Source organism: Vanellus vanellus, assembly GCF_965231255.1.
Source record: "Vanellus vanellus genome assembly, chromosome: 32".
Lineage (NCBI taxonomy): Eukaryota > Metazoa > Chordata > Aves > Charadriiformes > Charadriidae > Vanellus > Vanellus vanellus.
The window spans coordinates 242,688-253,934 of NC_138937.1; the positions used below are offsets into that span (position 1 = coordinate 242,688).

Here is an 11,247-nt window from a genome sequence, read left to right on the forward strand (position 1 = left end):
TCTGGTGGATCCTCATGAAAATCCCCCCCTCCCCCCCCAAAAAAAAACCAACAAAAAATGAAATTATTTAAATTTTTAAGGTTTTCTGTTCCCGGCTCTGGTGGCAGGAGAGCGGCGCGCCGCGGGCTCCCGCGCTTCCCCCTCCCCCGACGGAGTCAGGTGAGGGGGTCGGGACGAGCTGGGGGGGGGGGGGGGAAGAAAATTGTAATTGGGGGGAGAAATTTTTAATTGCAGGGAGATTTTAATTGGGGGGGAGAAAATTGTAATTGGAGGGGGGAGAAAATTGTAATTGGGGGGGAGAAAATTGTAATTGGGGGGAAATTTTAATTGTGGGGAGAAATTTTTAATTGCAGGGAATTTTTAATTGGGGGGAGAAAAGTTCGATTGGAGGGTGAAAATTTTATTGGGGGAATTTCTAATTGGGGGAGAAAATTGTAATTGGAGGGAGAAAATTGTAATTGTGGGGAGAAATTTTTAATTGCAGGGAGATTTTGATTAGAGGGAGAAAAGTTCAATTGGATGGAGGAAATTTTATTGGGGGATTTTCTAATTGGGGAGGAAATTTTATTGGGGGAATTTCTAATTGGAGGGAGAAAATTTTAATTGGAGAAGATTTTATTGGGGGAATATCTAATTGGGGAGGAATTTTTAGTTGGGGGACAAAACTTTGGGGGAGAAAATGTTAATAGCACGGAGAAGATTTTAGTTGGGGAAAGGAAATTTTAATGGGGGGAGAAAATTGTAATGGGGGGAGATTTTAATTGGGAGGAAAAATTTACTTGTGAGGGGAAGATGTTAATTGGGGAAAGAAATGTTTAATGGGGGGAGAAAAGTTTGATTGTAGGGAGAAGACTTTAATGGGGGAGAAATTTTTAATGGGAGATTTTAATTTGGGGAGAAAACTTTAATGGGGGGTGAAAATTTTAATTGCAAGGAGAAGATTTTAATTGGGGGAGAAAAGTTTGATTGTGGGCAGAAGACTTTAATTGGGGGTAGATTTTAATTGGGGGAGAAAACTTGAATTTGGGGGTGAAAAGTTTGCTTGCAGGGAGAAAATTTTAATTATGGGGAAAAAAGTTTCATTGTGGGGGAGAAAAATTTAATTGGGGGAAGAAAATTTTAATTGGGGGAGAAAAGTTTAATTGTGGGGAGATTTCTAACCGGCAGCCGGAGGATTTAGAGACACCCCCCACCCCCCCGGGGGCAAAATTAACATTATTTGGGGTAGAAATGACTTTTTTGGCAAGAATTTCCTAGCTGGGCCTCCGCTCCGGGGAGGCTGAGGACTGACGGCCTTCGTGACGCCTGTGACGCTTTGCCCTGGGGAGGGGCGGAAACCCCCAAAATGAAGGAAACGAGGGATTATTCCGGATTTTGGGCCGGGGAAAGCAGCAAGCGGGCAGGTAACCGGAGGGCAACGAAGGGGATAATCGCCGTTTTGCTCCGTTTTGGGTGGTTGTTTTTTTTTTTTAATACTTCTCTAATTTAAGAGCAAAAAGCAGCTGAGGGGAGGGGGAGGGGGAGGGGGGACGTGTAGGGACAAAAAAAAAAAAGCCCTTTTTCTTGCACTTCCCTCCGGGGAAAATTTTTGCCGCTCTGCAGGTGGGATTTTTGGTCTCGTTTCAGACGCTTTGGGTTATTCTCGTGTATAGTTAATCCTGAGGTGTTCGAGTCACGGGTTCTTTGGGGTCTTCCCCCCCCTCCCCCCCCCCAAAAGATGCCAAATTTCTGGTTTATTCTGAAGGGACAGTAAAGACATTTTTGATGGGCTGAAATGTTAAAACCGGGGGGAGAAAAAAAAAAAAAAAAAAAAAGTGCGATTTAAGGGCAGTTTGGACACATCAGCGAAATATTAATCTCTCTCTTCCCTCTGCCGCTGCCCTCGTTTAGTTCTCGCGCCTCTTCCTCCCATCGCCGTCAGCCCCAGGGTGCGAAATGAAGTAAAAAAGGGGGGTTTGGGGGTCTTTTTATCTTTTTTTTTTTTTTTTTTTTTGTGGGCTTTTAAAATTACTTTTAAAAATCTTTAATTTTCCAAGTTTTGATTTTTCATTTTTGATTTTTTTTTTTTAGATTTTTGCTTTAGATCTTTATTTTCAGAGTTCCCTTTTTAATTTTGATTTGTCAATTTTTGTAACTTTGATTTGTAGATTTTCGTAATTTTGGTTTGTCGATTTTTTTTTTTTATTATTATTATTATTATTATTTGTCGATTTTTGATTTGATTTTCCCGATTTTGATTTTATTTTTGCAGGTTCGATTTGTCGATTTCTTCGTTTGATTTGCTTTTTATTTGTGGAGGGTGCGTCTTATTTGTGGAGGTTTTTTTTTTAATATGGCTTTTTTAAAATTATTTGGCATATTTACCTTCTGACTGACTTTCTCGTATTATTTTTACATGGGGAGGGGGGAGAGGAGGGTTCGTCCCATAAGATTTTTGTTCCTGCGGTGGGTGGGGACAAAAAAGCTTAAAAGAAAAACGAGCGACGTCCCACTGAGTGAAAACACTGAGATTTTTAGGTAAAAGCTTTAGGAAATGGAATTTTCCCCGCTCGTGACGGGGCGGAAAGAGCGCGTGGTGGCTCACAAGACCCCGAGATGGCACAACCCAAAGTGTCTCTCTTCGGGGGGGGAAAAAAGGAGTCCGTTAAGCTTAAATAACGCAATAGAATCCCAGAAATTAAACCAGAATTTTAATTATGATGCATTGAATTTAATTATGGGGCAACTCAGAGCAGGAGTTTACAGCTGGGAGCGGGGAGGAGACAACGTTCCCCCGCTAAGGAAGACTTCCCAAAAGTATAAAAAAAAAACCCAACAACAAAACAACAAACCCCCCAAAATGTAATTTTATTCCGTGTTGGGAAGAATTTTTGATGTTTCTCACCCAAAACGCCGCCGGGAAGTCCACCTGCTGTGGGGAAGAGCCCAATCCCTCATCACTCGGGCACCGAAGGACACCGGTCCTTCAGGAAAGGCTCTTCCCAAAGATGCCGTTGATGAGCATCGCCCATGTGCTCAGATGTGGGGCTCGGGGCTCTCCACCGTGGCCCCATATGGGGCGATGGCGTTAAAAGTCTTCTTCATCCTCAAGGAGGAAGAGGAAGAAGCATCGTTTGGGCCACCAGCCTGGACCCGGAGCGTGTCGCTCCCCTCGGTACCCCCCACAAAGGCGTTGAAGGTCTCTTTTCTCCTGCAGGTCACCGCCTGGAGATGAAGCCGGAGGTGCGGGTGGCCTGTCAGGTGACGATGGCCGTGCTCTTCATGGCTCTGCTCGTCACCGCCGTGGCTTTTGCAGGTGAGCAGCGAGGTTTTCATCTCGTGGGCAACGTCCCTGAGATACTTCAGGTGGTTGCACAAGTGCCGGATCCACCTCCACACTCCCAGCCCGCCCCAAGAGGTTCTTCCTCTCCAGGGGAGGGACATTTCAAGGACCAGAGAAGCCTTTCTTCTCTGTGTAGGAGCTGACGTCATCTAGAAACGCTCAAAAAACCAACAGAAAGAACCGTTTGGCACTTGGGAAGTGGTGGAATCACCATCCCTGGAGGTATTTAAAAGCCACCGGGTTGATGTGGTGCTGAGGGACATGGTTTAGTGGTGGACTTGGCAGCGTTGGGTTGATGGTTGGACTTGATGATCTTCAAGATCTCTTCCAACTGAGACAATTCTATGATTCTATGAAGTTTGATGGGTACAGTCACCTGAGTTCTCCCAAAGGTGTTTTTTTTCTTTTTTTTTTTTTTCCGAGAAGGAGGAACCGTTTCTCTGCTGAGACGTTGGCCTGAGTCCCACCAGGCCAAGAAGTCTGCAGGAACAAGAGACGTTCTTCTTTCTGCTCTTTACCCGACGCTACTTTTGAGTTAACGACAGAGAGCGCCCCCAAAGGGCGCGTTTAGGGATAGGGCTCTTCTGGAAATCCTCTTAAAACTTGTGTCTTTGAAGGCCGTGGGGTGGGGGGATGACCATCCCCACCCTGGAGAGTTGAGGGGAAGGTGCTACTCCTTAACGCTGTTGCTCTGTCGGTGGCAGTGCAGGCTTTTCAGCCTCGTCCCCGACCCTGCTTTCGGTGTCCCTTCGACTGGATCGGGTACAGAGGAAAATGCTACTATTTTTCGGAGGCTGAGGGCAACTGGACATCCGGCCGGGACAACTGCTCGGCGCTTGGGGCTTCTTTGGCCGTGCTCGACAGCGTGGAGGACTTGGTAAGGAGACATGAGGACGTGAGTTGCATGGGGGGGGGAAAGGAAAAAAAAAAAAGAAGCCACCAACATATTTGCCAACTTTTGGTCTCTTTGCTCTTCCAGCATCTTCCTTGGAGATTTGGGGTGAGGAGGTGGGGGAAATGGTTTTCTTGAGGGTAGGTCATCGTAGGTCTACCGAATTTCTCACCAAAGCCAACCGATGGAAGAACTATAGCAAAAAAAAAAACCAAACCCCACCGTGTTTATGGAATAATCAAGCTCTGCCTTAAAGGTGACGCTTTTTGGTAGGAGATTGAAAGGTTCAAGCAGCAAAGGGGCCCTAAAGGAGCACGAGCAAGTGGTAAAATGTGAATTATTGCTTGGGAGGAGGTATCTGCAGGTGGCCACCTGCCGGAGATGTCCCGAATCCCCACGATCTGCCGTAAAGCCTCTCTCTCTCTCTCTCTCTCTCTCTCTCTTTCTCCTCTTCTTCAGAGCTTCGTGATGAGGTATAAAGGCAGTTCGGAGCACTGGATCGGCCTTTCACGGGAAGATGAGGAGCGGCCGTGGGAATGGGTGAACCGCTCGCGTTTCTCTCACCAGTGAGTCCGTGGGTTTCCTCGGGGGGCGTCAGTGGTCGGTGTTTCCTCAGCCCCAAAATGTGGGTTTCTGAGGTGGATCCGGGGGCAGCAATGACGGTGGGGAAGGGCAACGTCCAGAGCTGCTCTTTGACTTGAGAGGTGGTTTGGTGGGGGAAAACGCTGTTGGTTTGGGGTTTTTTTACGAAATATTTTATTTTTCTTGCAAAGCTTCAGCTTTCTTACGGCCAACGCTGCCAAAATAGAAGTAATTCAGCACCGATATCGGCATATCGATGCCCATGAGGATGCCCGAGAACCGAAACCCACCGTGTGATTTTATTTTTTTTTTTTTTTTCTTTTTTTCTTCTCCTTTCCCCATCTAAGGGTGGGTTGTCTCATCTCTCCTTCCAGGTTTGGGATCCGCGGCGGTGGCCTCTGCGCCTACTTGACCGACAACGGGCTCAGCTCTTCCCGCTGCAGCGCCGAGAGGAACTGGGTTTGTCATAAACCCGAGTCGCAGAGTCCCGGGCAAAACGGGACGAGACGGGCTCAAAACCTTTGCGTCAGCTCCTAAGGGGCTGCGGGGAGAGTTCTTCCAACCTGAATTCCTGGGAAACGAAAGAAAAGCTCAAAAAACAAAACCCCAAACCCAAAAATCCCCACAGAAAAAGCAAACTCGGGGGAGAAAAAAAAAAAAAAAAAAGGCCTATCGCCGAAAATCACCGCTTAAGAACCAAAGTTGTCATTACGTGTTTTGCCAACCCAACTTTGCCATACGCCCCGTGTGGAATTTTTGGACAATTCGCGCCCGGTAATGAGTTATTCGTAACCCCCTGCTGCAATTAAACGCCGGAGCAAGAGGAAAGCCGGAGCCGTACCCGTGATGCTGGGGAGGACAGCTGGAGGGTGAAGCTTAGTGAGATGCCTGCAGCCTTGCCCGGCGTGACCAGAAAAATGGGCGAATGCCGTAGGATTTCTGCTTTTCCTGCTTTTTATGGAGTTAAAGCAGCAACCTTCAGGCTTGCTTGGCTGAGAAAAGCCTCTCGCCACCTTACGGGTGGGTGGAAACCCTGCAAGGATGGAGAACGCTTGCGAGACCTCCAAGGATTTGGTGCTCTTGTCTTCAGGGAAAACCCAAGCAACACAGTCAACCTGTGGCCGTACACGGCTCCGTCTCGAGATGAAGAGATTTCCACACATCAAAAAGCAGATTGTTCTCTCCAAGGACGCAACTCAGGGCTTGGGACGGCAGCGGGTTAAGGGAGGATCTACCACGTCAAGGTTGGAGCAACCAACTCCAACTGGTTGGAGAGAGAAGGCGACGTCTTCACCTTAGCGTGCTGGTGAGGTCAGAGAGGAAAAACCAGCAAGGTTTTTTAAAAAAAAAAAGGAGTAAAAGGAAAGATTTTGCCCATTTGCGTGGAAGGTTGTGTCCAGGGAAGACGTTAGAGCATCTCGTCTTGATGAAAGGTGACATGGGGAGAAGGTGACAGTCCGGGGAAGACTTTTTTTTCGATGAGTATCTCAACTTGGGGACTGTCGGTGAAGGTGTAAACAGGAGGATCGTAGGATTTTTAGCAGCGCTTTAGTTTTTCCTGGTATTTAGCCGTGATAGCTAAAGGGTGCAGCTTTTTCCCAGCACCGATGAAATCCTGTCTTTTCTCCTCTTTCAGCGCTTTGGCGAGCGTTGCCTCCTCAGATGCTCTCCCAGCCGTGTTTCACCAAAGCCGAGGAGGTTTTTTTTGGGGGGCGGGATGACGGATGTCCTTGGCTTGGACCAACAGTCCCCAGGGAAGCCTTTCCTCCTCCCCCTCCGAAAGGACCATCGGCTGCTATTTCAGCATCGCTTAACGACAGCGAAATTTAGTATTTTTGAAGGCTTTTAATGTCACCCTCCAAGGGTGACGTCGAATTTGCTGGTGGGTTTTGGGGCTGGGTTTCTTTTCTTTTTTGGGGCAGAGGTTTTTCTCCCACCTCCGCACGACGGCAGCCAGGGGGGGACAGGGGACGGGACGTGGGGCCGGGTCGGAGAAATATTTTGGTTGCTCGGATTTAATGTCAATACGAGGCGTTGGGTTTGGGGTCCCGTGTGGGGCAGCCCTGGGGGGATGTGGTTCTTGGGGGGGTCCCAAGGGACCAAGGAGGTGTTGGGGGGCTGGGGCAGCCTTGGGGGGGGGTCTTTGTGGGACTGGGGCAGCTTGGTGGTGGGTCAAATGTAGACATCTCCTCCTTATAGCAAAACAAAATAATATTTATTGTATTCTGAGCGCATTCATAGTTCATCACGTCTTAATTATTTGGACCCTGAGTGTGGGGCACAGCAGAAGGAAACGGGGGAGGGGGGGGGGGAAGCGAGCGCGAGCACGTCCTCACGATGACAAAAGCAGCGTTAAACCGAGGTAGCTGTTGGTATTAACAAAAAAAATCCCTGCGAAAATTGACATTTTAAATTTGGGTTGGAAGCCCGGAATCGAGGTCAGTAAAGGAAACCTTCAGAGGGGGCTGAGTTTGAGAGGAAACCCCAAGTTTTCAGCTCAAAAACCCGCTCCGTTAACAAGCTTTGGACACGTTTAACAACAGCGGCTTTCAGATGCGCTGAGCTTGGACCCAAACTCCCCTGGATATAACCCAAAATGGAGACATCTAAGAAGGAGGTAGGACCATGTGCTGAGGTGGAAATGACTCCAAGAAAAGAAGAGTTGAGGAACATCAAGGAGCGTTTCCAGCCACCGTGGAGCAACCACCTTTGGGGGGGGGGGGGGGGTGTGTCACCCCTTGGGGGACAGTTTGATGGTGGAGAGGAGGACGCAGAAGTAGGGGAAGACCTTCTCTCCGCTGAAGGAGGCCACGGAGAAGGTGAAGATGCGTTGGCGGCTGCCGACAGCGAAGAACGAGACCTGTCCCACCTCGTAGTCCAGGTAGACCCCAATCTCCCCGTTGAGGAGTGGGATGGAGGTGTTGGAAGGAGCCGTGAGGGCCACGCAGAGCTCGTCGTACTTCTGCAAGCCCCAGATCTCGGCGTTGGGCTTGAAGAGGACACGGCCTTTCCTCTGAACCGACTCACGGGCCACCCCAACTGCCCAGAAGCGCCCGTTGGCCTCCACCTCCCAGTAGTGACGGCCCGAGGTGAAGCCCTCGCTGCCCAGCATGCATGGATCTGTGTCAAACTGGCCTGGACCCTCAGGCCACCGGTGGCCGGGTCTACCCCAGGTGGCCTCTTTGAGGTCATCGGAGAGGATCACCTCGGGACCTGCTGTGGCTGGATCCAGGGTCACGTCCACTGGAGAGCAAAGGAGAGAAGGAATCAGATGCCAAACTGAAGCGTAGAGGAGACACCACCACCCCCAAATCCCCTTCATTGGTGACTCCTCAAGGAGAAAGGGAGAGGAGTGGTGAGGTTGGAGATGAAGGATCTGCAGTTGGCATTGGACAGGGAGGAAGGAGCCAAGAGATGGAGGTTGGAGATGGAGAATCTCCAGGTGAGACTGAAAATTGAAGAGCCGAAAGGTGGAGGTCAGAGATGGTGGAACTTCAAGCCGGGGTGGAGATGGAGAAGCCAAGAGATGGAGTTTGGAGATGAAGGATCTCCAGTTGAGGATGGAGATGGACGAGACAAGAGATGGTTTGGAGATGAAGGATCTCCAGTTGAGGATGGAGGTTGAAGATGAAGGATCTCCAGTTGAGGTTGGAGATGGACGAGACAAGAGATGGAGTTTGGAGATGGAGGATCTCCAGTTGAGGTTGGATAGGGAGGAGCCAAGAGGGGGAGGTTGGAGATAAAGGATTCTCCAGGTGAGGTTGGAGATGGAGGATCTTCAGGTGAGGTTGGAGATGGAGGAGCCAAGAGATAGAAGGTGGAGCTGGAGGATCTCCACCTCCAGTGGACATCTCGCTTGAGGAAGTTCAGCAAAGAGCCGGAATCGGTATTTTGCTCCTCTCCGGACACCTTTGGTTACCTTCAAACTGTTTCGCCGTGTGATAGTCCAGGGCAAGATCCCACGTGCGCGGCCGCGGTTTGAGGAAGAACGCCATCGCGCCCGCCACGTCCTCCCCTCCCGCCTGGAGGCGCAGAAAGGGGAAAGAAAGAATTCACATGAAATTGGGAATTTTCATTCAAATGAAAAAGGGACACAGCTCAGCTTTCCCACCCGCTTTTTATGTCAGAAAAATGGGTTCAACCACCGCGTTTAATCAAAATACACGAAAGAAAATGCCGTTGCGTTGGTTTTTTGTTTTTTTTTTTTTTTTTTTTCTTCTCCAGAGCAGTTGCAGAGGAGTTTGGGAAGACCCACAGAGAGGGATTAAATTTTTTAATTTAATTAATTTTTAATTTTTAAATTGTTTAATTCCCTGAGGACCGTGACGGGAACAGGAGGAGCACGTTGGGATGGACTCATCTATGTCGTCGACGTGATTATACCCCCCCCCCAAAAAAAATTCTCCATTCCTCGTGCCGCCTCGGGGCTGAACCCCTCTTAAATCCATCCCCGCCTCCGCCAGTCGTTTTCTCGAGCAGTCAAACCCCATGAGGTTTATTTGAAAATAAAAATCCTTAAAAATTGAGATAAAGCCGAGTATCCCCTCGAGGAGAAATCCTGCGAGAGGTGGAGAAATTCATCCCCGTCCCCCCCCCACCGGGGGAGAAAAATGTGCGCGGGAGAGATAAGGGCCGACATCGAAGGGCCCCAAATCCGTATTCCGAAACCCGGTGTGGGGCTTTGAGCGCAAACGAGCGGTTGGCGGCGGTAAAAAGCGCCGGAAATAAGTAATAAAGCCCCAAAAATGGTTGATTAAACCCCACCGCCGCGCTCAAAAAGAAACCGTTTTGCTGCTTTTTTTTCCGGGTGCTTTCCCCGGCGAAACGGCGGAGAGGGGAATTAGAGGGGGAAAAGGTGGGGAAAAACAACCTGAAATTAAGGCGTAAGTAGGAATTTTGCCGTTTCTCACCCAAATTTCCCCAGCCCGATGCTTATGGGTAGACGAGAAGCAAATAAGAACGGTGACCACCCACCGCAAAACACCTTTCAACCCAAAATGAAGCTCCTGAGGGCAAAGCAAAGGTAAAGCCGCTTTCCTCCTCCCGGTGGTGACATGGGGAGAGTGCTCAGAACTCCCTTTTTTTCCCCAAAAAACAAAACCAAAAGAGAAGGCAGAGTGGTGTAACCCCCACGAAAGCGCTGGGATTTTCCCCCTTCTCAAACCTTTTGGGGTTCTCCACGTGTTGGGGTTCCTCCGGCTGTTTTTCCTCCACCGGCTTCTTCTCCGCTTGGGGTTTTTTTTTATTTATTTTTCCTCCTTTAGGGTTTTTTTTTTTTTGGTTTTTTCTTTTTTTTTCTTTTTTTTTTCTCCCTCTCTCTGGCACAGGCTCAGCGAAAGCTCAGTCCCGTCTCTTTTTCGGAGCTTTTATCGGCCGGGGAGGGAGGAGACCTCCAATCTCCCGCCCGCAGACGGGGCCGCCGCGCGCTCGGACGCCTCCTGCGCCCTCCGATTGCACCTTTTTTTTCCCCCCTTATTTCAGGGCCGTTTACGATTTGGGACTATTCCCCCCATTATTCCCCGTTATTAGTGGTTATTTCCCCAATTATTAGGCGTTTCTCCCCATTTCCCCCCTTCTTCTGGGGGCTATTTCCCATTATTAGCAGTTATTACCCCAATTATTAGAGGCTTCTCCCCCATTTTCCCCTTTATTTGGCGCAATTCCTCCGTTATTTCCCATTATTAGCGATTATTACCCCATTATTAGGGGTCTCTGCCTCATTTCAACCTTTTTTGGGGGGAAAATTCCTTTTTATTAGCAGTTATTACCCCATTATTAAGGCTTTCTCCCCCATTTCCCCTCTATATTTGGGACTATTCCCCCATTACTCTCCATTATTAGTGGTTATTTCCCCAATTATTAGGCGTTTCTCCCCATTTCCCCCCTTTTTTGGGGGGGCTATTTCCCATTATTAGCAGTTATTACCCCGATTATTAGAGGCTTCTCCCCCATTTTGCCCTTTATTTGGCGCTATTCCTCCGTTATTTCCCATTATTAGTGATTATTGCCCCGTTATTAGGGGTTTCTCCCCATTATTAAGTCTTTCACCCCACTTTTCCCCCTATGTTTGGGACTATTCCCCCGTTATTCCCCATGATTAGTGATTAATTCCCCATTATTAGGGGCTATTCCTCCACTATTCCCTATTATTAGCGGTTATTTCCCCATTATTAGGGGTTAGTCCCCCACTATTCCCCATTATTAGCGATTATTACCCCATTATTAGGAGCTATTCCTTCATTATTAGTGGTTATTACCCCATTATTAGGAGCTATTCCCCCATTATTCCCCAATATTAGCGATTCTTTCCCTATTATTAGGCGTTATTCCCCCATTTCCCCCCTTTATTTGGGATTAATCGCTATTATTAGGGCTTAAGGCCCTTCCCTCAGCCCCGCCCCCTCCCTTGGCCCCTCCCCCGCTCCAGGCTCCGCCCCCAGACCCCTCCCCT

At 48.8% G+C, this 11,247-nt stretch overlaps 2 protein-coding genes across 3 annotated transcripts; one reads left to right on the forward strand and one right to left on the reverse strand.

Moving 5' to 3' along the window:
• Positions 1 to 143: 143 nt before the first annotated feature.
• Positions 144 to 6,915, forward strand: LOC309682754 (C-type lectin domain family 2 member B-like). Its single transcript, XM_082496873.1, has 6 exons — positions 144 to 159; positions 1,258 to 1,403; positions 3,197 to 3,295; positions 4,027 to 4,199; positions 4,674 to 4,780; positions 5,144 to 6,915. The coding sequence occupies exons 2-6, from the start codon at positions 1,346 to 1,348 to the stop codon at positions 5,331 to 5,333; spliced, it is 627 nt and encodes a 208-aa protein (XP_082352999.1). The 5' UTR covers positions 144 to 159; positions 1,258 to 1,345; the 3' UTR covers positions 5,334 to 6,915.
• Positions 6,916 to 7,101: 186 nt separating this feature from the next.
• On the reverse strand, positions 7,102 to 10,884 carry LOC309682755 (butyrophilin subfamily 1 member A1-like). 2 transcript variants are annotated; one of them, XM_082496874.1, is made up of 3 exons: positions 9,961 to 10,884; positions 8,716 to 8,818; positions 7,102 to 8,039 (listed from the first exon to the last, which is right to left on the reverse strand). In XM_082496874.1, exons 2-3 carry the CDS (start codon positions 8,789 to 8,791, stop codon positions 7,528 to 7,530), a joined length of 588 nt encoding a protein of 195 aa, XP_082353000.1. In that variant the 5' UTR covers positions 8,792 to 8,818; positions 9,961 to 10,884; the 3' UTR covers positions 7,102 to 7,527. The 2 variants fall into 2 exon arrangements, with proteins under 2 accessions (XP_082353000.1, XP_082353001.1); XM_082496875.1 differs by lacking the exon at positions 9,961 to 10,884 and having other exon boundaries at positions 8,716 to 9,268.
• Between the last annotated feature and the right edge of the window lie 363 nt (positions 10,885 to 11,247).